Here is a 26,715-nt window from a genome sequence, read left to right as displayed (position 1 = left end):
AAAGTTTATGAAGAACTGAAAATGTCCTTCAAAGACATGATGCTGTAAACCCCATTTGGTTCTCATTGGGAGGGCTGCAATCGCGACTAATCGTTTGCAGAATAAAAGTTTGTGTACGCTGTATAATAATTATGTATATATAAATGCACACTCATGTATATATTTAAGAAATATTAACATGTATATAAATTTATATGTAAGGAATAGGGATGTCACGATTATGAAATTTGGCTGACGGTTAAATGGCTAATAAATTGTGGCGATTATGGCGATTAATTGCCTGTTTTATGGCTTTGACAATTATGACGATTATTAATTGCTTCTTATACATTTTTTTCCTCATTTATGAAATAATTTTCACACTTCACAATTAAATCTTTTGCAAGGTTTGCCTGGCAGTAAATATTAATACCCATAACACACATTTAAAAGCAATCTGATGCTGTCTCGTTTATACAGGCGCTGCAGCTCCCCCTTGTGTTTTTAGAGAGATGTGCAATCATTGCGGTGATCTTAAATCATCACGATGAGACGATTATTTAATCATTGTGACAGCCCTAGTAGGGAATAATTGACACATCCATTAATTTATGATATATTAATTTTTAATTTATATAAAAATGTACATAACTTTTATTCTGCAAATGATTAATCACGATTAATCGTTATGCAGCCCTACAATTGTCACATTATTTTAGCATGTTTTCTTTCTGAAATATTGCTTTCTGACTTTCATGAAGTCCTGATATGGTGTGTGATGTTTCATAATTAATAATAATTGTGTTTTTGTCCTGAGTTGTTGCTGTAGGCAGCATTTGCCTCTGACATTCATAGTAAAATATTTGGAGATGTCTTCATCAGGTGGGTGGTTGGCCGGTTGGCTTGTGGCCCTGCGTTTTGGTTTTGTATAATCAACATTCCAGGCCTTGAAACTAACCACCTTATAATGGAGTGAGTTATGCAGTAATTAGTCTTTGTGTCAATCAAACATAGCCTATGCATTGTCTCGTAGTATGAATTAAAATGTGTTGGCTACTGTAACCACATACTGCCGTGAAAACGGTAGCAGTTGGGATAATTTGCATGGACAGTTTGCATGATACATGAAAGATAGCACCGTGGGCCACGACTGTTTCTGTTAAATAAATCAGTTCTTACTTCTGCTGTTGTCACGAGTGGCTGAAGTGTTATATGACTCATTTAAAGGGAAGTGTGTTGCTCGACACATCACTTCCCTGACACCACAGGTTTTAGATGTCGTAACAAACTGTGGTTTGCTCTTGAGGCAAAGCAAAGTGTAGGCCTTAAGTTTCTTACGTCTCCTTTATCTGTGTTTGTTTTAGATTTGTGGTATCAGTTTGACCGTGATTCTTGACCAAAGACAAACTGTATAATATATCTGTACTGTATAGGAACGATTGTAAGATATTAGGAGTGTTGTAATGTCTAATGGGAGTGGTTAAAGATGGGGAAACTGTGGTTTTCTAGCACTTATGCATCTTCTCTCCTTTAGAACAGGAAGTTTATTACCTCAGAAAGATCCTTGTCTTTCTAAACCAGGAATGTCAGTGTTTGACTAAGCAAGTCAAATGAAAACAAGGGGGCTGTTTGGGGGAAAAGCTCTTCACCGTTTCTTTTTTCTTTGCTGTGTTTGTAATAAAACAAAAAATGTTTTTCAAACTGCTTTTCTGCAATTGACGCATTGATACATTTTTGGCGAGATGCACGTCATGTTACAGCATAGGCAACTATGCGTAGGCTACGTCGTACACTTAACAGTGAGAAAGCTAGTTAATAATCTTTTGATTAATCAATTTGAAGTTAGTTGCAGCCTTGCAAAAATGTTACAAATGAAAAGGTTGTTTGCTTGGGTTAGCTAGCAGACCGCAAAATTCAACGTCATCACAGCTGTTGGATGATCTTCAGAGAAAGTATTGCTTTACCAGTCCTTGGTGTAAATGGCTTTCTTGAGAAATGGTTTGTGCCGTTTGGTTTATAACAGCACCGGTTGCTTGGAGGAATGTCTTCAAGGTTTAATTTTATCAATTCAAGGGAATTTTAAGCTAGCTGGAAATTTCGTTTTAACCCTGCAGGGTTTTAGTTCTTTTATTTGTTTGACATGTGGGTGTGACAGTGTGGTTTCATTAAACTTCGGTTGTTTGTCACAGAGATGATTTGAGGTTAACGACTTTGTGCAGCTGACCAATAAAGCGCATTATTTTGTTCCCACAGCATTGTTAAGGGTGCATGATCTTGCAAGTCTTGAGGTTTTGTATAACTCATTGTGGTTCTCTGTGTTGTCATTTTTATTAGGCCTATCCAATGCATCTCTTTAATTTATTGAAGTCTAAACCATGTTGGTTGGTGGGTTGTTGCACCAGGGCTTGCGACAAGAATACCACCCACTTCAAAGTCCAGATGATGATGTCATCACTTTTGTGGATCCATATTCCTCATCTAACGGATGTACATGCATTGCATATGCCACTTCTTCCTGTGTTTTTGATATACAGCAATGGCAAAAACATAATTACTAGAAAAATATCAATGACTAAAGTTTCAAGCGTGGCAAAGCTTGCAAAACCACATATGGGCACATACTCTTTGCTGTTTAAACAGCTGATTTCTACCTTCCAAAATTTTTTGTAATTTATGAAAATGAGGGTCATGTACCTGTTGTCATACTCCATCTGGTTTTCTGTAAGTTTCACACAAGTATCAACATATTGACTGTGCTGTTTAATGGCCATAAATTATATATATATATATATATATATATATATATATATATATATATATATATATATATATATATATATATATATATATATATATATATATATATATATATATATATATATATATATATATATATATATATATATATATATATATATATATATATATATCACAAAGCTAATGTTTTTCTTCATCCGTCTTTTACAGGCTCCAGTGATGAGAGGCCGGAGGACATGGACACAGGTGCTGAAAAGAATGAAGACACGGTCTTGCAGGTACAAATATATTTTCAAGATATCAATTAGAGCTTAAGTTTGTTTGATATAAAATGACCAGAAGATTATTTATCTTTTTTTAAAGCTCAGATGCAAAACCCTCTTAAGTGCGTCCAATATGTTTTTTTTTTTTACAAATGCATTTTTTTATCTCTTTAAGCACACACTGCTCATCTCATGTTAATATTAAGTTCCTATAGAGTAGTATTACATCCTTCATATATCCGAAGAGCCTTTATTTGATCCGATTTATAAAAGACAGATCAGCTCTAGCGCTTGTTTCCAGAAAAGCACGAAATCCCAGAGGCGTCCAGCGGGAGGAGCGAGTACCGAGCAAGCAATACACACAAAACATTATCCCACTATCTCTGGATAACTTATGATTCACTACATGTACGTGTCGTTTACATTATATTGCCAAAAAAATGCATAAATTTGATGCAGCTTTACTTATCGCCTGTGACTCATGGCTGGGGTTGGGACTGCCCAATTTCAACGAAATCCAGCATTAAACAAACACACATGCACAACTCCGCTGCTACCCTGGATAAACAAACTATATCCGTTGTTTTCATAAGGCTGGCGTACTTGGAAAGCTGCACAAGGCTTTCTTCTCCTTGCGTCTAAAAACACTCTTCTTCTTCTTCTTTCGTGCCATGGTGGATTTTTGATATAAATCAAAGCTGTTGGGTGCAGTGATGCCTGTGACTTTTACTCAAAGGAACTATGCTAATAAGCATTCTCGTCGATCTCGCTCTCATCATGTTGATTGACATGTAGGCATGCTCTTCCAGGGGAAATGCCCATAAAAGGAATATGGGGTCACGGATATGTAACCGGTACCCATGTATAAAAAAACTGTCCGTGAGCTGTGAGTTTGGCCCAGAAATACTCTGTTACACGTTCAGCTACTTTTTTGACACTTTGCATTTGCTTAGCATAAGGATTACAACTTCTGCCAAAAGGCGGCCTGAGGCGGGAATTAAGCGGATTTACAGCAAAAGTATTTGATGAACATATAATATGTGCTGAGGGCTTTCGGTTTAGCAACTTTTGCATCCGAACTCTTCATATGCAAATCTCAAAAAAGTTTCTAGGTTATGTGATATCTAATGCAACATTGACATTTCTATTCATTTCATAGTTCATACGCATAGTTCTCTTTCACAATACTACAAAGATTGTTGTTGGAGCATGAACTTCTGGTCATGTGTCCAACATTTCAGTTAGATCAAGGTCAGGCCAATGTGCCCCAAATAGAGAAACTCCCATCAGATACTGTTCTTTGTAATGGGTCTGTGTCTCTCTTGTTCAAAAGAACACAGTGTTTTATTTGTGATAATGTTTTTCATTCAGGCCGAAAGGTTCAATTTATGCTTTATCTGTCCATGATAGTGTGCATTCTTCCAGCAACATTAGATTCCTGCTGTTGTTTCAGAACTGTACCGTCATCTTGAAGAATTTAAGCCTTGAGTTACACGTTAGTTTAATAATCATTTATAAGAAGAGTAAGAGTAACATTAATCTTTTACTTACATTTGATCAGTCTGCCTATGGATTTATGTCCTCTGCAGTGATTTCATAGCTCTTTTCAGCCTTGTTGTAGCACTGAAACTGTCTTGAACTCTCTGAAATGTTGCTATTTTGAAATAAATCATCTCTTTAAATGAAAAACTACCTTCTTGTCTGCCTGTAGATTTGCTTATTAAGCAGTTGTGCAATATTTATAGAAAATTGAGAAGCCGTCACGTCATCTCTCGCCACTGATATCACACGTACCTTTAAAATACTGCTTTTGTGTGTTTTAATAGATGTGGATTGAGGTATTTGTGTGCCTTCATTTATTAAAGGGGACATTTCACAAGACTTTTTTAAGATGTCAAATAAATCTTTGGTGTCCCCAGAGTGCGTATGTTAAGTTTTAGCTCAAAATACCATACAGATAATTTATTATAACATGTTAAAATTGCTACTTGTAGGTGTGAGCTGTTTTGGATGTGCCCTTTAAAATGCAAAGGAGTTTATCTATGCACTAAATGGCAGTGCTGTGGTTGGATAGTAAAGATTACGGGGTGGTATTATCCCCTTCTGACATCACAAGGGGAGCCAAAGTTACTGGGTTGATCTTTTTCACATTTTCTAAGTTGATAGAAGCACCAGGGACTAGGGCTGGGCAAAAAAAATTGATTTTTTTTTATTAATCGTTTTTTAAAACGTGGTCGATTAAAAATCGATTCTCAAAGAGCAGAATCGATTTTTTTTTTCATATTTCCGCAAGCATTGAACAGAGGAATGGAAGCATTTTAGATTTCACAAGCAAGACGTGTTGTGGCTTTTAATTTCTTTTTATTAATTACCCACTTGTAAACTGCTGTTCACTGTTCTTTTTTTATTAATATAGTATGTGTATTAAATCTATATTCATTGAGTTGAATCGAGAATCGAGTATAAAAACCTACCTGAGAACCGGAATTGAAAATTTTATTGAGATTCGGAATTGATTTGATAGCTTGTGAATCGAAATCGAATCGATCTGGAACATCTGAATCGATACCCAGCCCTACTAGGGACCCAATTATAGCACTTAAACATGAAAAAGGTCTGATTTTCATGATATGTCCCCTTTAAGACTAGTGATAGATCGATATATTGCATTAAGCGTGTAACAATACATATCGTTGTATCGATTAAATTTCTAATGAAAGGATGTAGCGTACCACACATAAAATATCGATATGAGGTACCTTTATTTTGACACTCTCAGTGTCCTCATTCCTTGACCTAATGTCCATCTACGCATTTTCGCCAAAGCGCATATTTTCGTTTATTTTCGTGTGCTAGTGTCAGCCAGCGAATGCAATGCAAAACGGTTGTAGCAGCGAAAACACAGCGAAAGAGACAGAAGACGTTGTGACTGCTATCAGACGCAAATCGTGGCTTTGGAAATGTTTTGTATTTGGAAAATAGATTGGGCAAAACAGATTGGCTTTAAACCTTTGCCAGCACCAGCTGAACAATAAAGACTTCGACTGTTGCCATCAAAGGCTTGATTTTATGTGACATTGTTATATATTTTGGTTGCATTTGCTAGTTATTAAAAAATCTTAAACTAAAGCTTAACTAGGCTCGTAATTTTAAAGTATCGGTAAATTGATCTAATCCAATTAAATCGTAATTGCTTCAAAGAAATGTGTGATCGCTGGCGGAGATAATCGATACTGTATTGTATCACAATTAACTTTCCAATTTACACCCCGATTATTTGTCAAATTTACATTACTGTAATTACATTTGTGTTATATCAGCCTTATACCGGCCACACTGCAGTTTCAATATCGGCATTTCCTTATGAACCCCATATTGGTTGACAACTAATTAAAACATTTTATAAAGTCATTTTTGTGTTTTCTGCATAAAATCATCCCACATAATGTAAATAACATTCTGTGAAAATATAAGCTTGTTATCTTTATTGAACGATTAAAGTCATCTCAAAGATTAAAATTAATGAGTGACATAATATCATCATTAGATTATGAGACTTCAACAGATTTATCTTTGACATGGGCCAATATTAGGTTGTGTTATTTTTGTAACAAAAATGAGGTTGGTTGATTGAGGCTATTCCCTTCACCCTACTTTATATTTGTGTGCATACAGGATGTGTTAACAGGTGAAGAGGGTCTCAGCGAAGAAGAAAAGGCTAAAAGGAAAGCTGAAAGGCGTAAAGCCAAGAGGAAGGTGAGGGAAATCTTTTTTATTTTCAGATAAACTTTAACATACGAAACACAAGAACTGAACACCTTTAACCTAGTTCACATGGCGGGTACGTTTTTGTTAGTGGCTTCAATAAACAACACTTACTTACTTAAAGAGATAGTTCAGCAAAAAAAGAAAAGAAAATTACCTCATTATTTACTTCCCATCAGCCATCTGAGATGCAGATGTCCATCATTTTTCAGACGAACACAATTTAAGTTCTTTTAGAAAATGTCTCGACTCTTCCAAACTTTATAACGGTTGAAAACAGGGTCCATGACTTTCAAGCCCAAAAAAGTACTTCCATCCTTCACAAAAGTAATCCACACGGCTTCAGGTGTTAATAAATGCCTTGTAAGAAAAATATCTATTTTTAATACTTAATAAACTATAATAACTAACCTCCGGTAGCGGCCAATGTGGTAATTGTCATTATTCATCAGAGTATTGCTTTACAAAAAGTTCTTCATCATGTTATGATACACCTATTTTTTTTCCTTACACTGTAGTAGGGCCATATAAATGCCATGATATGTGATAAATATGTTTTTATATGTGATGTTTTAATCCACATTGATTTCAGCGCCAGCGACAGAGGAAGAAACTTGAACGTGGTAAGAAGGATGAATGTACCGAGCAGGTAAGTTTTAATTTAATGTAAATGTTTTGCATTTGCATGAAGCTAAGCAAACAAATGCAATAGTCTAATAAGCAGAAAACGGCTCTGTGTTTGACCTTGCATGATCATAAATCGGTCAATTATCAGAAAATTATTTGCAAAATCACAATGTTTTATTTCTGCATCCTCTTGTATTCATTTCTTTGCGCTTTTGTCTGACAATTTAAGGGGGAGGAGCTTGTCGAGGCCGATTCTGAGCTCGAAGAGTCTGAAGAGTCTGAATCTGAGGAAGCCGAGGAGATCAACCTTTCAAAAGTGGAAGAGGAGCCGGTTGCACCTCAAAATGAAACTCCTGCCGGGGCTCCACTGGGTTTGGGGAACAAAACTAATCGTCAGCTGCCGACCCGCTCCGTTGAAGAGGTGCTAAATCCAAGACAATCACACTGTGACAGCCAATGAACTTCTAGAGTTTACGGTTTATTCATATGCACACGGGAAAGTTATAAATTGAAATGCTTTATGCGAACAAAAGTGCACTTGCATGTAAAATCAATTTGACATTTTTTACATTTCTAGAAGTCCAATTCAAACTCTATTAAAAAATGTATGGTTTATGGTTGGAAATGTTGGAAACACTACAGTATGAGCAAATGTGAAAGTATGTGAAATGAGAAACAAGATAACCCTGGATTAACAATCAAGTGTGAAAAGGCTCACTTTTTTTTAAATTCCTAGCATTGAACTGACACGGTTTGTTTATTTTCAGGACCCAGGATGGGATGTAAGCAGTGCTTTTGTTGCTAATGCAGTCAGTCACATTCGGCCCAAAGCCAAAAGTAAAGGAGGTCACAAGTCGAAAGAGAACAAAGAGAACGAGAGCAGAACTGGAGAGGTACGTGTTGTCACGTGAGCCGTTTCTTCTTGTTTACATTCTTCTGTTGTAAAGCCGAATCACGTGAACGCTGAAACTAGACACTGGGTTTCCTTACTATTGACTGTGGGTGGAGTCACTTTTTAATGATGTAATGTTTGTAAACTTACATTGATGTGATTGGTTGCCTGCTTTACTAGAAATGCTAAGAACTTGACCACATTGTTCAGTAGTGTGCCAATAAAGCCAAGGGGAAATAACAAGTAAAAGTTACACATTGTTGTTTTAGTGCAGTTATACATTATTCAGTGATGTCTTTTTAAATGCTACTTTGTTCAAGTAACTAGTAGTTTATACTGTCAATCAGTATACAGATAAAGTATAGTTGTGTGCACTTCTGCACGTTTAAGGTTCAAAGTACCATAGCAGAGAGACTTATGGGTTAAACTTCACTGAGGTTTACTATCTCTGTGGGTTAACTGATGTCATTACTAGCAGTTTTATGCTCATAGCATGACATAAAATATGTGAATGATTATGATTATTGTTAGTTTTAAGCTTACTTGCAGAAATATTGTGGGTTATTTTTTATTTTAATATTGTCTGCATTAGGTTGTAAATAGGGCTGCACGCTATTCAAGTTAAATGCGACCAATATGCGAATATGCTTCAAGTTTAAAAAATCAATTTAAAATCCACATGTCAGGGCTCAACGCAAATAATTTTTTATACTGGCCGGTCGGGCCAGTGGTTAAGGTTTTTACTTGCCCTGCCAAAATTTTCACTGGCCCCAATAAAATATTTCAGTGTCTATCACATATTTAAAAATAGTAATTCAAAAGTCAAATACAATTGTATACAACAGACATGTTCCAACGAAAAACTTTTCTGCTTTACCTGTAAACTGACAGCAAACTGTGCAAAATATTGCATCATTTCTTTCGTCGTGTTTTACCCAAGTAAATGTCTGCTTCCGAGATGTTAAATTATATATATTGATGAAAATATATTTTAGTGATTGAGGGTGAAGCACTGGCCCGATCGGGCAAGTGACAGTACTTTTTACTGGCCCGAACGTCTCTTACGCTTGCCCCGGGCCAACGGGCAGTCCTTTATGTTGAACCCTGCATGTGGTGAAAATCTAGTTTTTGTTGTTTATACTACGTAAATACGTTTTTCGAAGACTATTTAATTTAAATGTCTATTAAAATGTATATCTATGGTCTAAGGCGATGCAAAACAGAGGAGGTGGGGACTAATTTGCATATTCATATACAGTAAACGACCAAACAGAAGGCTGCATCCTTCGGAGGTGGCATTTGTAGGCTGCATACTTAAAGACTGTCTTATTTCACAATATTAACAATTATAAAGTTTACTATTATACTTATAGTTAATTGTAAATTGTTCTAATATGCTTATGTTTATGTAATGCTCAGTTAACTGTAATAACCAGGCTTAATAACGCGTACTGCCTGCATATGCGACCTCCGGAGAATGCAGCCTTTCGAGAAACGTCCTATGTAGTCCAAGCTGGTGTGAGTGAATAGAGGCGAGGACTAATTTGCATATTCATATATCTACGTATACTAAATGAGACAAGGGTGTAGAGTTACATTCAAGCTGTATTAAAGCATGAAGAAATTACTGACAGGAAAACGTTTAGATATGCCTTAATGATTACAGGTGGACTCAATTATAATAAAATGTATTCAAAACTGACTTTTATATTATATAGACAACATACATGTTTCACATTCTTTCTTGAAAATGAAAGCACTGCTTTCTGTGTCTTGCCTGAAACTTTATAAATAACTTTTTGAAATCATTCAATTATTTCAGACATTTGCAATATATTTGCGATGTGCATCAATTTCAATATGTGTCTTGCAGCCCTGACTGTAAATAACCCAAAATATCCCTTTAGTATCAACTAATATATTTGTTACTTTTATTACAGGTTATTGGCTTATCAGATGCTTTAAGTAAAAAAAGTGCTTTACTAGTAGGTGTGTAACTTTATTTTCTTTCACACATTTACACTGTTTTTCGATGAATTATGAAGAGAGGCTCTATCCAGTACATGAACTGTTTTACTGTTTTTAAATGAATAGTTCACCCAAAATTGACACTTAATCATTTTAGAAATCCCTGTGATATTGTAGTAAACTCAGTTTAAATTTTATATATACCACATCTTATACTTTTATGCTTTTTGTCAACCTCTTTTACTCAAAAGGTCACCTAATATGGGAAAAAAGTAATATTAGTCTCGAGTGTCTTCAGAATGTGCCTGTGAAGTTTCAAATCCAAATACCCTATAGATCATTTATTATACCATATTGAAAAGGCCCATTTTTGTGTGTGCTGTTTTTGTGTGTGTGTCTCTTTAAATGCAAATGAGCTATGATAAGCTATGAGTTATCTATACAGAAAACATAGACTGTTTTAATAAGACATTCACCTTACTTTATTATTCATAATGAACGTGTGGTAATGAATTATGTAAAGCAGATTTAAACTTTAGAAATTATGACCTAACCGTAGCCTTTGAATGGTTGTGGGCGAGGCTTGCGCAAAGTGACATCAGTTTGCTCAAAAAATGCCATTACTCGCCCCACACCGGTGACACACAATTATGTTCAAACAACATGAAAGTGAATTTTTCATATTAGGTGACCTTTAATCTTAAACATTTTACCTGTATGCTCTACAAAGTCACAAGGGCAAATAAACAATGACAGAATTTTAAATGGATTAAATAATATCTATCAGTAGTATCATGCTCTTATTTTTAAAGCGCAGTTCTTCTGATTTCTGAATCTTTCTTTCTTTACACTCCAGAAAAAGGGATCAGATTAGTTCAGGAGGGTCAGTACACACAAGCTGTCAGTCTGTTTACCGAAGCCATCAAATGTGACCCAAAGGATTACAGGTGACGCTTTGACCCACATTCAATTTAAACCTGATCCATAGGGATTGGCTATTCGTGTTAATTCTTTATCATCTGTAGGTTTTTTGGAAATCGCTCCTACTGTTACTGTTGTCTGGAGCATTACTCGTTGGCGCTAGCGGATGCTGAGAAGTCCATCCAGATGGCTCCTGATTGGCCCAAAGGCTATTACCGTAGAGGAAGTGCACTCATGGGACTTACGGTATTACAATAAATGCTTTCACACACAGTCTTTTTACTTTTTACAAAGTAACGCTTTTTGCCTTTGGCTCTATCATTCAATGCTTCAAATGAACACTTAAAGTTTGTTTTTTTGATGTACCGTTATCATACAATTACACCGAAAGTGACTGGAGTGAAAATGTTACAACTTAACCCATAGGTGCGGTTCATTGTAACAAACAGAGGGTTTGTTGTAAGACCTGAGAGAAAATTAAGTTTAAACACAAATAATTCAATCAAATTCTGTCTATATTCTTAAGGTGAATATTGTTTATAAATCTGCCTGTAATAGATATCCACACATTCATCCATCCATCATCATTCATAACCATCCGTCTATCATGCAGCAATGCTTAGAAATATTTTTTTTGAAAGTGCAAAATCTCATAATTATGTATTATATTGTATTAACAGTTATCATTTTGATGAATAGTATTAACATTGTTTTCATTTCATTATCATTGTATACCTGAGGCTTCATTGTAACACTGTGTGCCAACTAACCCCTCTGTGTAAAAATGTTTCAATCCCAGCTATCAGTTACCTAGGAGTGGCTGACATGCTTTAAAATGCTATTATGTTTTAGGTAAAAAGACAGAGATAAAAATAATAAGATTGGATTTGGTGACTTACACACCCAACTCAGAAACTGACAAATAACATACGATAAAGAAATTTACTTTCATTCCTCCAAAACACTCTTTGTTCAATATCTAAATGAAAACACATCAAAACTTTTCATATAATTTTTGTATTTGCTGGTAAAGTCAATTTTGTAATGGTAAATGTGTGAAAGAGGTTACTATGATGTGTCACGTGTGTGTATTGATGTGTATGATAGAGATACAGTGAAGCTGAGAAAGCTATGGAGCAGGTGCTGAAGCTAGACGGAGACTGCGAAGAAGCTGCCAATGACCTCTTATACTGTAAAGTGCAACAACTTATGGTAAATATAATATCAGGATGTCATGATAAAGCAAATGTTTGTTTCCAAGAGCAAACTTAAGATCCTTGGGTGAATTGTTCCTGTAATATGTTGATGTTCATCATTGCTATGTGTAAAGATTGTGATCCCAGCCAGAATTAAAGCAAAAAAAATGTTTAAACTAGGGATGCTTAACGATTAATCGCGATTAATCGATAGCAGAATAAAAGATTTTGTTTACATCATATGTGTGTAAACTGTGTATAATAATTATGTATATATATAAATATGCACACATGCATGTATAATTATAATAAAAAATATATTTATATATTAGGTATTTACATATAATATAAATAATAAATAAATAAATATACAAATGTATATACACATGTAAACATTTCTTAAATATATACATGCATGTGTGTGCATTTATTTATACAAAGTTATTATATACAGTTCACACACACACACACACACACACACACACACACACACACACACACACACACACACACACACACACACACATATATATATATAATGTTGTAAACAAAAACTTTTATTCTGCTATCGATTAATCGCGATTAATCGATAGCAGAATAAAAGTTTTTGTTTACATCATATATGTGTTTGAACTGTGTATAATAATTATGTATATATAAATATGCACACATGCATGTATAATTATAAGAAAAAAATATATTTATATATTAGGTATTTATATTTATATATAATATAAATTATCAATAAATATGCAAATGTATATACACATGTAAACATTTCTTAAATATATACATGCATGTGTGTGCATTTATTTATACAAAGTTATTATATACAGTTCACACACACACACACACACACACACACACACACACACACACACACACACACACACACACACACACACACACATATATATATATATATATATATATATATATATATATATATATATATATATATATATATATATATATATATATATATATATATATATATATATATATATATATATATATATATATATATATATATATATATATATATATATATATATATATATATATATATGATGTAAACAAAAACTTTTATTCTGCTATCGATTAATTGCGATTAATCGTTAAGCATCCCTAGTTTAAACAATATGTTCAGCCCTATAATGGATTAAGACTTTCTGAATTTTCCTATAAGGATCTTGGATATGATGAGGAGCAGAGTATTGAATTGCTGGACAAATACAACACTGTGCAGGCTGTTGTTACAGCCAGGGGTAAGATCTTCTCATCTCTTATTTGTTTAAAGAATTAACCACTTGAGGGTGCCATTGCTTCATTTTCAGTGGGATTGTTCAGCCAAAAAAGAAAATGTTTTCATTACTTATCATCATATTGTTATAACTCTTATGTTTCAACTCAATCTCACAGTATTTTTTGGTGAAGTCACGAAATATTTGATTATTTATTCTAGTTCACGAGCACGATTTTTCTTTTTTCCTTTTTCATGTCTCTTAGCATGAATTTGTATAGGTTCTGTTTACTGTTACATTTCAGACATCTGAACCCCAACTCTTACCCCAAGCGACAGTAGTTGAAAAAAATGAAACGACAAAGAAAAGAAAGATGTGCTGAATGACAAGAAAAAAAAGAGGGAAATCATGTCCATGAACATAAATAAATAAATCTAGGTTTTTGTGACTATAACACACAATACATGAGGGTTTTATGTTTCACCCAAGCTGTTTAGTCACACAAAGATGTTATTCACAGTTCTGTCATTAGCTGTGTGTCCATTGCAGATTTGCGCAAAACTTTAGTGTTATTTTCTAAATGTCGACAGTGACGCAGCGCAAGTTCCCTCTAAAGGAAACTGTAACAATGTATCTTAAAAGGTAACACGATGTAACCTTGCTCTCACTTAAAATGTGTCCCAACATTTAGTCCTTGAATTTGAGGGTATTGGAAAGTCCTTGAAAGTTAACTAAGGTATGGGAACCTTATGTGATTTACTTACATCACTTCCATTGCAGTTTTGTGAAATACATCTCTTCCGAATTAGCAGAAAAACCACCATGCAAGCATAAACACTTTTTTTGTGATGTATGGGAGTTTTTGCGCAATGTTTCCATTGGTCGTATTTTCAATTAACAATGTCAGTTTGTGCGATTAAAAAGGGTAATGGAAACGCAGTTATCGTGGTAAACAAGATGATGGAAGCAGAAATGTTACCCAAGGTCACCAAAATCAGTAAAAGAAGATTGAGTTTTTATTTTTGGATGAACTGTGCTTTTAATGAGTTTGCACAATATAAAAACTGATCTCCAAATCACACAAAGTTTATTTCCTATCACTGATTTGTCATGTCTCCATATATTTCACAGCATTAAATCAAGACTGTGCCCTTCTCCATCCAGGGTAAGTCACTATGTGTGATTATATAATTACAGGGAGATTTGGTGTCTTTGGTTAAAAAGGTTATGTTGATAATTATATTAATAATTGTGTACTCATTGTCAGCATTATGTTTTGCAATAAACCTCCATCTTGGCGTTGTGTTCTACGCATTTGTAAGGCTTCTCCATAGAGCACTGTCTTTCAGTGTTGCCAGGTCCATGTTTTTTGTACTTGCATAATGTTGTGGCACTTAACCGTTTATGGCTTTTGGCTGAAAAAGCGATCAAGTTTTTAATGTAATAAAATTGTGGGGGTGCCGGCCCCAATATTTTGATCTTTGAAGTAAAGCATTTGGATTTATTTTGGTTTATTAATGGATTTTTTTCATGCAAGATCTGGCAACACTATTAAGCAAACGCTCATGCAATTTCTGCACTGCGCATACACTTTCCCCTTCCAGGCATTTATTTTCTTAAAAAAAACTGTCATGTTCGTGATGCCGTTTAAATATTTAATAAACAACTAGTTGTTCATTTCGGTTCTGTACACACTATGTAAAGTTTCTGTAAATGCGGTTGTCACTACCATTTTGTGAAAGTTAATTTAGTTGTCAGTCCCGTAAATTACTGAAGTGTGTGTGTGTGTATAGAACAGGATTAAGCATTAAAATGTTAAGTGAAAACCAAATTTATTTGCGGTGTGTACGAGGCTTAAGTACAAAAATTTTACAAAAAAGAATGACTTTTAGACACCAAATGTACCCAAATATCTGAGTTTACATTTTAGCTTTGCATTTCACAATGTGTTTCTGAGAGTAGGCTCATCTCTGTCTCTTATAACATCTCTCTTCCGGGAAGTCCTTGCAATTCCCTGTGGGTGGGAAACGTGACTACAGAACTGACAGAGAAGCATCTGCGGGACCTTTTCAAACTGTAAGATGCGATGCCAAGCCATCATTAAATGAAATTACACTTTGAAAGCTATTGTCCTCATTCTCATTTTGCCCTATTATGTTGTGTTTTTTAGTCACGGAGAAATCGAGAGCATTCGGGTTCTGCATGAACGCTTTTGTGCATTCGTTAACTTCAAGAACGCTAACATGGCCTCCCGTGCGATGGAGAAACTCAACGTGCGTGAAAATCTCATCCTGTACTATTGTCACACAGATAAGTAACATGTCATAGCATAACCTTTAATTTTAAGGGAAAACACTGTTTTAAATCAGGGCTTTCTCATTGAGAACACTCGCCTGGTGGTCCGATATCCTGATCGACGGATTCAGAGAGTCATGCCGACACCTGCCATTCAACAACCTGCAGGGGCTGCTGGGTAATTCAGTCTATTAATTGAATCATTTCTTTTTTCACTCATCAAACTACGGAAGCCGATAGAGGACATTATTATTTTTGCTTGCTTGTTTTCCCATGATCACAACTTAATTTTCTGTTTATCTCGAGATAACAAAAGTTGTTTTTTTGACGAGTTTTTACGGCAATCCGTTTTTCCGCTATTGTCCACCAGGTGTCGCTCTAATTCAACTTTTAAAATACTGAAGCATCCACTCGATTAAAAACGGTTTTAACTCTGTGTATGTTTTGATCATCATTCTGAATCTGATTTATAACAAAAGTCTTTTACAAAAATGCAATTATCTCAGCTTTTTGCTTAAAATTTGGTATTTTTGAAGAAACCTACCCATATTTAAGAGGTGATAAAAGAGCTCAAATGAAGGTAGGATAAAACTTTTTTGTTTCATTTGATATATTTGCATGTTTATATATGTAAAGAAGAAAATTTTCCTGAAGGCATTAAACTTTTGTGAAAATCATAAAAAAAATGCTGGCGCTGGCAACTTGTTATCTCGAGATTGTTATAAATCACTTTTGTTATTGCAAGAAAATAAGAGTGTCACAGCGAGAGAAAAAAAAACACTTTTGTTATCGTGAAAAATCACTTCTGTTATTGCGAGAAAAAATTTTTTTTTTTGGTTATCGCGAGAAAATCCAATTTTCTGTTATTGCGAGAACCATCACTTTTGTTATTGCAAGAAAAAAATGTCACCGTAAAAACAACTTTTGTTATTGTGAGAGATCACTTTTTGTTATCACGAGAAAAAAATAGTTTTGTGTTATCGCAAAAAAGAGATTTTGTTATCGTGAGAAAATCACAAGAAAATTAAGTCGAGATCGCGAGGAAAATAAAGTAAACAAACAAGCAAAAATACTAATAGTACACGACCTCTCTCGGCTTCCGTATCAAACAGACAATATTATGACAAAACTACTTTTCTCTTTCAGGCCTAGACGCAGAGGTCCTGTCAACGGGGACGAGTGTTACTTCTGGAGGACCACCGGCTGTCATTTTGAAGATAGGTGTCGCTATAAGCACATTCCTGAAAATCGAGGCAAGGATTGGCAGCCTTAAACCAACACTCACCTCTCTTACCGGCACCCAGAGCTTTGAAACATGACTGAAGGGGCTTGAACCTTCACTTTGGTTATCTGAACGTCAGGTACCGCATGGACCAGTATTGTGGATTGGAGTCTTATGAAAGTTCTCACAAATCAGATTTCTTCACTTCGGCGTTATTATGTGAATTTATTGTGAGATTCTGATGGAGGTTTAAAAGCAGAGCAGATGGGCTCCTCTTGGGAAAGCGTCTCTTATGAGGTGAGGTTTGGGTGGTGCGGAGGGCCAGAGCATCGTTGTACCGCATGATCGTCTTTGGAGGTTTTCTTAGCCTCTTATATTGTATGTTCTGTTCTTTCTTCCTGTGCCAACACCACCAAGCCAAAGAACAGACGAAGATCTGCCCTGGCAGTTTTTCTTTTTTTTGGTTAATCCGGAATTAAAAGACTTTGATATAAAACCCTCAAAATGAGAATTAAGGAGAGTCGTACCAAAGAATAATATTTTGCCACCTGCGTTTTTATGTTAGGATATCAAGCAGGGAAAATGAGTTCTAGATTAGCGTGTGTGTCTTGATAGTCACTCGATTGAACTCAGATTCCACCTCACACACACTCCAGGGTTTTATTCTGCATGGTGATTTCTAATTGGATATTTTTATTCTTTAAAGTGCCCCAACTGTACAACCAACTTTAGGGCACATCAGTATTGCAAAAGGTTAGGGCTGTTGTTCAAACCTTACACAGAAATTAAGTTATTTTGTCTTCTCATAGTTTTGCACTTTAATATCAGCCAATGAACTGATGTATATAAAACTACATCAACTACAGGTGATGTTCCTCAACAGAAGTGTACGTCTTTATCTTGTAGCAGACGTTTGGTCTTTAAAGGATTACTCCACTTTGATTAAAAAAGTCCTGATCATTTTCTTACCCCCATGTCATCCAAGATGTTAATGTCTTTTCTTGTTCATTTGAGAAAAAAGTACATGTTTTTTTTTTTTTGTTGAGGAAAACACTTAGATTTTTCCAAGACTTTATTGCCCCCCAACAGTTCAGTTTCAATTCAGTTTAATTGGAGCTCTAAACGATCCCAGTCGAGGCATAAGGGTCTTATCGAGCGAAACATCGTCATTTTCGGAAAGAAAAATAAAAAATATGCACTTTTATTCCACAACTTGTCTTGCACTAGCCGTGTGAAGTGCCGGTGCGACCTTACGCATTACGCAATCACTTCACGCATTACATTTGCCCACCATTTTAAACAATAAACTGACATTAATTTGTTTCATTTCACATAAAACAACGTCTGAACGCTCCTCTTTCTTAAGGAGCCCCTAAGGGGACATTGAAAAAAAAATTAAAGTTTAGATTCGCTTGCACACTTGAAACTATTGCGATAGTTTAACGTGCGCACATGAAACTAAACATTAGATTTTTTTACTCCAATGTCACCTTTTTTCACCTGTGACGGTAGTTTCGCATACGTTATGCATGACCTTTCGACGTGATTACGTAATACGTAAGGTCACGCTGGGGCATCACCCGGCTAGTGCAAGATGAGGAGTTGTGGTTTAAAAAAAAACGTAGTTTTTACTTTTCTTGCCGAAATTGACGATTGTTTCGGTAGATAAGACCCTTGTGCCTCGGTTGGGATTGTTTAGAGCACTTTGAATCTGCGTTAAATCTATAAACTGTTGAGGTCCAAAAAAAGTGTATTAAATTAAGAAAAATCTTGGAATGTTTTCCTCAAAAAACTCAATTTCTTCTCAACAGAACAAAGAAAGACATAAACACTTTGGACGACAGATTTTTTTTATGAAAGTGGAGTATTCCTTTAAAGTCAGATTCTGCAGGTTCGGTGGTATTTTTCCTGTAAATTTATTGCATGCGTGCTTTGTACGTTTGTAGTATTTCTTTGTTTGCAGTTTGTTTTTTTATATATATATATATAAATTAGTGTTATCCTATTCTCTAGTGCAGAAGATCTTGTTATTTTATTTTATGCAAGAGCTTTTGAAACATCTGCCTCTTCGCTGAGCTCAGCGTTTTCTCTTGTGTTTCACGTGTTTTGGCTTCAGTGGATGACAGAAGTTAGTTAAGACTTCATTGCTCTTCATGGTTCCTGCTTTACATCTTGTGCAAATCGTTTCCATCATTATGTATCTGACACTTTGGCAAACGTGACCTTGGGTTTGAATAAATTTGAAAAGCGTGTCGTGCTGTTTTATGACACACTTAACCAAAGAAACACTAATGTTTACCTAATGTACCACAGCCAAGCACATCTGCTGTCTTTACAAATGTGCATTACACTATTTACACTTTTCTCTTTCTGCAGTCGATTTGTATACAACTGTATTGTTTTATAAGCAGTCAGTTCTCACACTAGTGCATTTGACTTCATTTAAGGTAAATTTGACAGTCTAGAGTGCCTTACAAAGCATTTAATTGTTTGCCTTTAATATTGAGTTATTTTAAGCATTTATTCTGAAGCCAAGATATCCCGTGAATGGAGGTGCTTTTTTAAGATGCGAATCACGGGATGAACTATAAAAATACAGCCATTGAAACAGTAACGCATGTCTAGAGAATTGTGCATTTTGTTTATTCTGCTTTAAGGCACCAAGCTGCTGTTTTCAGGTTGAAGGGAAGACCTGTATTTTCAGATAAGTTATTTTTTATTGTATTCAAGAGTCTAACCACATAACCATTAGCTGCCGAAGAAACACTTTGCATTAAATGACCTTTTTTTACAGAAAAGGATGACCTTGTGTCACATTGCTTTTAAAATCAATAACAAAAGCTGATATCAGCAGATAAAGGGCTTCATGCTCTTTGACATCACTATGTTGTATTGTTTTTTCTGTGGCATGTTATGTGATTCTCATTGAATTTTGCAATAATGATTAAAGTAGTAAAGTATATGTTATGCTTTGTTTTGTTTTGCTTTCCCTTTAAACGTCTATTTAGGAGAAAATTATATAATAAATGTTTCATCATCTGCAAGTTTTTTTTTGTGTTTGTCATGGGTTTTGGTTTTGGGTGCAAGACAGATGTGAATACTAAGGTACAGCACACTGGACACTACTACTCACTAGCTTTCATTTTTAGTAATGATAGCTGATGTGGACGGTATGCTATTATTTAGTCGTATTAGCTCATCACATATTGCATGTTTAAATTTAGCTAATGGTGTCTTGTTAAAATCTTGTGCAAGATCAAATAATTTAAGAAAATTGGTTGCATTCAATATCGCTTTTAAATTGTAGTTGATGTTGCTTTTGCTTAATTTGTAATGCTCAAATGGAAGGTCAGGTTAAGTGCATTGCATTGTGGGATACTGGTGTGCTGTTATTGTGTATTGCATATTTTGGTAAATGAGGAAGGTCATCCTCATACTCGATGCATACATTTGTAAAATCTGTTCTTAAAACCTTCTTTGTGTGGTTTCATAAAGAACCTTTAATATCCATTTTGTTGCACAAAAGTTTATGCATCACATGCATCTTTGAATAACCAAAAATAGAAGAACTATGACATCAGATTTCTTTTCCATTCTCCATAAATAAAATCCTAATTGTAGTGTATATGTCTGCAAACAGCAGGGGGAGCTCTCTCACAGAAAGAAGACAAATTTTATGCTGAATAGTGAATAATTTTTGGAAAGCTGCTGTAAATCTTGAGAGTACAAGTTGTTCTCTCTGCCCCGGGATAGTTGGCCGTGATGATCATATGTTAAACATTCTTCCCTGTTATCAATGACACATGAAAGTAACCTATGGTTGTCTCAAGTTAGTACTGTATGTGAGATAGACAGAGATGGGAAAAATGCAACTGTAACCATGCACTTTAAATGCAAAATGTGACTTATGCCACCTTCAGCATATATGACCACCAGCCTGCTATTATGGATTTACACCAGTGGTTTGTGGCCTCTGTGTATTGTTTATGAAAGTCTATTGATAACATTTGATGCTGACTGTTCTAGTAAATATGTGTAGGGTTTCTTACATGAATGGGTTTGTGGGTTTATGCACTTGATGTGACTTCTGACACTTTATCGAACACTTCGTATATAAAGCAATTTAACAATGGGTTTATCAGAAGTGGCTGAACACATGCTAAGAGAAGAATTTCATTGCTCTTACATAAAATATTTTTCCTAGAAAGGTCCTTTGATGGGTTATATGGTTTCATAAAGATTCGTTCACATCCAAAGAACCATTGTTGCAAAAAGGTTTGACTGAACCAAATTTGGGGAACCAAAAATTGTTCTTTTATGGCAACTTTTTTGTCAGGTGAACCCACTTGACCTAAATTATTTATTTGAAGTATCCTTGCGATTTCTAAGTAAATATTAAAATGATTTTATAGCACATTTGCATTTTTAACTTTAAAACGGATGATAAATAAATGCTTTTAAAGTTTTATCAGTAGTATTTTACCATTTTTCATCTGGTTATGGTACATAAAATGTATCTGTTCATTTTGCACAAGTATACTTTACAGTAAGGTTGTATTTGTTAACATTAGTTAATGTATTAGCCAACATGAACTAAAAATGAAGTACTTAATTTATTAATTTTAGTTCATGTAAATTCAGCATTTACTAACACCTTTTTAAAATCAGAAGTTGTAACAACTGCAGTGGCATTAACTAACATTAACAAAGATTATTAACTGCTGAAAATTATATTTCTCTTTGTCAGTTCATGTTAGCTAATGCATTTACTAATGTTAATACACACAACCTTATTGGAAAGTGTTACTGTTTTGTTAATGGTGACACAACATGCAGATTACACAAATAAAATATAGATTTTCTTAATAACAATAAACATTTTATTATTGCATTTATTATTTTTATCAGCTCACAAATCCCCTGCTATTCCCTCACAAGCCACCAGGGGTTTGTGAACCCTAGTTTGGGAACCCCTGTTTTATGGCATTACTTGAAAAAAAAAAACACATTTTAACTATGTTACATTTTTTCCCCCTAGTTTTTGTTGCCATACATTCTCAAATTGTGCTCCAATTTGCTAAATTATCATTTTACAGATCTCGACCATACCTTAAAGCAGGGGTGTCCACTCCTGCTCCTGGAGGGCCGGTGTCTCTGCAGAGTTTTATTCCAACTCTAATCAAACACACCTGATCCAGCTAATCAAGGTCTTACTAGGCAGACTAGATACTTTGAGGCAGGTTTGTTGAGGAAAGTTTTAGCTAAACTCTGCAGGACACCGGCCCTCCAGGACCGACTTTGGACACCCCTGCCTTAAAGTTCCCTTTTTTCCTCAATTTAACCTGAAGAGTGAAGAGATATTAGTGTTTCCATTTTGACATTACAGTACGTCTATGCATTGGGAGATGCTATAACCCAAAGTCACGTACAGTGCATCCAAGCTATGCATTTAATCAGTATGTGTGTTCCCTGGGATCAAACCCTTGACCTTTTGTGGCACTAATGCAATTCTCTACCTTATTATAAAAAAACATGCAACATTTTTCTCAAATAAACACACATTTTTGTGTTACTCAAATTAAAAAAAAAATAAGTTTAACAATTTCACTTTGATTTGATAATTTATGTCAACTTTTATTTCATGCCAAAACTTAGTAGGTTGAATTGACTTTATGCTGCATTTGTTTACAGAGCAGTTGAGCTACATGAAAATTCCTATTTTTGTATTTCTTTTTTTCCAATTCTTTACAACAGCCACAACATTTCTGTTGTAGTATTCACATTCCACCAATATTGTAATTGACTGTTTTTATCTGTCGTGTAACTGAAGGTTGAACAGCTCTGGCACTTTTTCCTGCGCTCTGTGTTTCTCCGACTGTGGTGACCCCCGTTAACGTGCCAGCTTGTGCCATAACAGCCTACGTTACAAAACTCACGACTACAGTTTAAGAGAGAAAACAGGAGGTGACAGCGGGGGTAAACCGGAGGAGGTGCTATAATTTGAAAAGGCAGTTGTTTATTGTTGAAGAGCATGTATTTATTTCATGCCACCGCAAATTGTGGCTTAGGGCAGAGCCGGGACTCGTGGGTAATTACAGAGTTTGAGGCAGCGCCCCACCACAGCAGCGTCTCTTAAGAGCCTGTGCCTGCTTTACACACACATACACACAAGACACAATGTGAGGACTGTGTTATCTACATCCATTGCTGAAGAACCAGCATCAGATTCTGAAGATGCTCCTCATGTTTAATGGGGATTACATTGCATGCTGTAAAATGCACACACGTACTCTTAAATGTTGAATAAAGGGGTTTTGGAGCTGTGCCATATACTGTAACCAATTTCTGTTTGTTGTTTCTCAACACCTTGTTTCTCATCTGTTCATTGTCTGAAGATCCTTTATCATACTGTACAAAGTACCTTTTGTGCAAGAATGTTTAATGAACATTTAAGACTCAAATGTGTTAAAGGACCTGACTGATCTTCATATAAACTTAAGGGATAATTCACCCAAAAATGAAAATTATGTCATCATTTACTCACCCTCAAATTGTTCCAATCCTGTATTTTTTTTTTTACTTTTGAACACAAACGAACATATCTTTAAATATTTTAATAACCAAACATATCTGGGGCACCATTTGCTTCCATAGTATATTTTTCCTACTATGGAAGTCAATGGTGCCTCAGATCTGCTTTGTTACAAACATTTTTCAAGATATCTTCCTGAAAATATGCTCATTTTCCAGCTTTCCTAGAGTCAAACATTTGATTTTTACCGTTTTGAAATCCATTCAGCTGATCTCTGGGTCTGGCGGCACCACTTTTAGCATAGCTTAGCATAATCCATTGAATCTAATTAGACCATTAGCATTGCGCTAAAGAATAACCAAAGAGTTTTGATATTTTTCCTTTTTAAAACTTGACTCTTCTGTAGTTACATCGTGTACTAAGACCGACAAAAAAATGTAAAGTTTCAATTTTTAGGCAGATATGGCATAACAATCAAGGACTTTGCTGCTGTAACATGGCTGCTGGAGGCGCAATGATATTACGCAGCGCCTGAAAATAGTCCCCTTGGTAACTTTCAATAGACTATTTTCGGGCACTGCGTAATATCATTGCGCCTAGAAAATCGCAACTTTTCATTTTCAGTCAATCTTAGTTCACAATGTAACTACAGAAGAGTCAAGTTTTAAACAGGAAAAATATCAAAACGTTTTGATTTTTGCGCAATGCTAATGGTCTAATCAGATTCAATGGATTATGCTAAGCTATGCTAAAAGTGGTACTGCCAGACCCAGAGATCAGCTGAATGGATTCCAAAATGGCAAAAATCTAATGTTTAACTCTAGTGGTGCTGAAAAATGAGCATATTTTTATAAAGTGTCCCTTTAAGCAAAACAGAAAAAATTATACAGATTTAAAGTAACTTGACGATGAGTAAATGATGACAGAATTTTCATTTTTCAGTGAACTGTCCCTTAAAGAACCTTTATGTTTAGATTTAAATTGTAGACATATATAAATCTGTCTGTATCCATTATAAAAACATTTAATCTTCTTTATTGAATTGCCATATGGAAAGTCCTTCAATACTGTTTAAAAGACATGCCAGAGAATGCCCAAAATGTGCCAAGCTTTAATGTATTCATGCTTGCTTACCTGCATGTGTTCCTGTATAGATCAGTTGTAGAGCATTGCGTTAGTAGCGCAACTGATCAAATGTATAGCTTGTAATGCACTGTGAGTCACTTTGTCTGCCAAATGCATGAATGCAAATGCTAACCAAAAAACTAATATGAGATTGTTTTAATATTTGTCTACAAAAAAATCGCCATACTCTGTAATGTTTCCCGGACAGGGATTATCTTAAGACAGGAAATATAACTACAAACATGCCTTACTAAAACATTACTTGTGTGCATTTTGAGGCAAAACAAAGGGCACTGGTGTATTTTAAGATATGGCAGTGCAAGTAGTTTTCAGTTTGGACAGCTCTTACATTTATTTTAGTCTAGGACTAGTCTAATCCCTGTCCGGGAAACCGCCCCTACATTATGTGTTCCATGAAAACCCAGCCAAATTCATTTTTGTAGTTTACTGCTTTTTACAAAAAATGATCTTACATAATGTGAAAATATAATCTTGATATAGTATAGGGTTATGTCAAAGAGTGAAATCAAACCTTGATGCTCCTAATCTCATGATACTTCATACTATGATGCTCACCGCCAGGGTTGTATATTTGCATTTATTTCACTTTACCATTATTCAGGAGCTTGGCATGACGTTGCTATTTATATTCAAAAATGTATAAAATAGCAATTGTAAAGAATGTGTAGGTATAAAGGGAAATGAGTAGGTGTATATGCCACACAGAAGGCAAGCATAGAATAATATATATATGTGTTTATGGTTAGTATGCCTGTTGATTTGGGGTGCTGAGTGTATATTTCTGGCTCTTTCTCTCTCTCTCTTCTCAGTCATCTGGTGAGATTTCTCTTTGATTAGCTGTTTAACAGGACCCCTAACTTCCTCTCTTGGTTTACTCAGTGGGAGGAACCTGCATTCATGCACAAAGTCACACCAACCTTGGCACAAACGCGACTAAATTGCTAGTTTTCAATTGACAGCATAAATGTGAACGGCCGTTAGGTAATTACGGAAATTGTTAAATATTTTCTCAAGTCGGTAGAGCACTTTCCCCAAGCGTTATATGAGTTCTGAATTGGTGCATGGGAGTTACGGTAATTGTTTTAAAATTGCGCCCCACCTTCCACAGTGAGGGGATTTGATTGCTAGAAATATCCATGAGAATCTAAAAGAATCATTCTGAGGTTTCAAACCGAAATACACTATCAACAAAATGTACTAATTCTGTCACAAACTTTGCTCTCATGAAGCTTAAACACATGTAAACATTTAAAAAGTATATAAAAAAGTTAAAGCAAAGAGCAGTCCGGTGTTATTTGTTTTTCTTTAGAATGATCAAAACCGGTGAAGAACTGAGACTTCAGTATATAGATGAGGCAAAACGTAAGTCTAAAGATGTTTAAGACAATCCTAACTGTGGTTAAAGGAGAAGGATGTCTTGCTTTTTTGGGAGTGAGGTTTGTGGTCACCTCAGTAAAGAAACATCTACTATGTGGTTATGCTTCTTCTTTTAGGTACTTGGAATTTGGACACATGGAGTTATTCAGGACTTAAGATCTTCCTCTGGGTTACTAAAAGTTGTGTAACTGCCCAAATTTAAGATGCACTGTCAAACAATTATTGCGATTAATAAACTCACTTTATCACTTCTGTTATATCACCAATTTCTGTTGTAATATATCAATTGTTTAACACAACTTACTTAAAACATGCATGTAATAACTGAGATTATTCTCAAAGGGTACATCTTGTTCCCAAACAACCAAGATTGAGGTGATACAACAAGTGCACAATATAATGTTTTTTTTTTGTGTGTGTGTGTTTTGCATTTTAATAAGATTGAATACTTATTGTTGTCTTCTGTTGTGGCTTAAGATTCCCTGAAAAATAATTAAAGGCATTGATATGAAACACCGCAATAAAGACAGA

The 26,715-nt window shown here is 35.1% G+C and overlaps 1 protein-coding gene across 2 annotated transcripts in view; it reads left to right on the top strand.

Moving 5' to 3' along the window:
- LOC135786572 (uncharacterized) overlaps nt 1-20,102 on the top strand; it is a 21,347-nt gene extending 1,245 nt beyond the window's left edge. The window contains exons 2-16 of one of the 2 annotated variants that reach the window (XM_065296039.2): nt 2,947-3,014; nt 6,675-6,755; nt 7,357-7,413; nt 7,621-7,812; nt 8,159-8,284; nt 10,224-10,272; nt 11,108-11,198; nt 11,277-11,418; nt 12,280-12,384; nt 13,558-13,636; nt 14,744-14,777; nt 15,614-15,688; nt 15,783-15,885; nt 15,982-16,085; nt 17,054-20,102. In XM_065296039.2, coding sequence (XP_065152111.1) covers nt 2,947-3,014; nt 6,675-6,755; nt 7,357-7,413; nt 7,621-7,812; nt 8,159-8,284; nt 10,224-10,272; nt 11,108-11,198; nt 11,277-11,418; nt 12,280-12,384; nt 13,558-13,636; nt 14,744-14,777; nt 15,614-15,688; nt 15,783-15,885; nt 15,982-16,085; nt 17,054-17,180 — 1,433 coding nt within the window. In that variant the 3' untranslated portion in view covers nt 17,181-20,102. Of the gene's footprint in view, nt 1-2,946; nt 3,015-6,674; nt 6,756-7,356; nt 7,414-7,620; nt 7,813-8,158; nt 8,285-10,223; nt 10,273-11,107; nt 11,199-11,276; nt 11,419-12,279; nt 12,385-13,557; nt 13,637-14,743; nt 14,778-15,574; nt 15,689-15,782; nt 15,886-15,981; nt 16,086-17,053 lie in introns of both variants that reach the window. The other variant, XM_065296038.2, reaches the window with a different exon arrangement.
- The last annotated feature ends 6,613 nt before the right edge of the window (nt 20,103-26,715 follow it).

This window comes from Paramisgurnus dabryanus, chromosome 20 (genome assembly GCF_030506205.2).
Source record: "Paramisgurnus dabryanus chromosome 20, PD_genome_1.1, whole genome shotgun sequence".
NCBI lineage: Eukaryota > Metazoa > Chordata > Actinopteri > Cypriniformes > Cobitidae > Paramisgurnus > Paramisgurnus dabryanus.
Note: the sequence above shows the minus strand (reverse complement) of the source record. Positions and strands in the feature narration are given on the sequence as shown.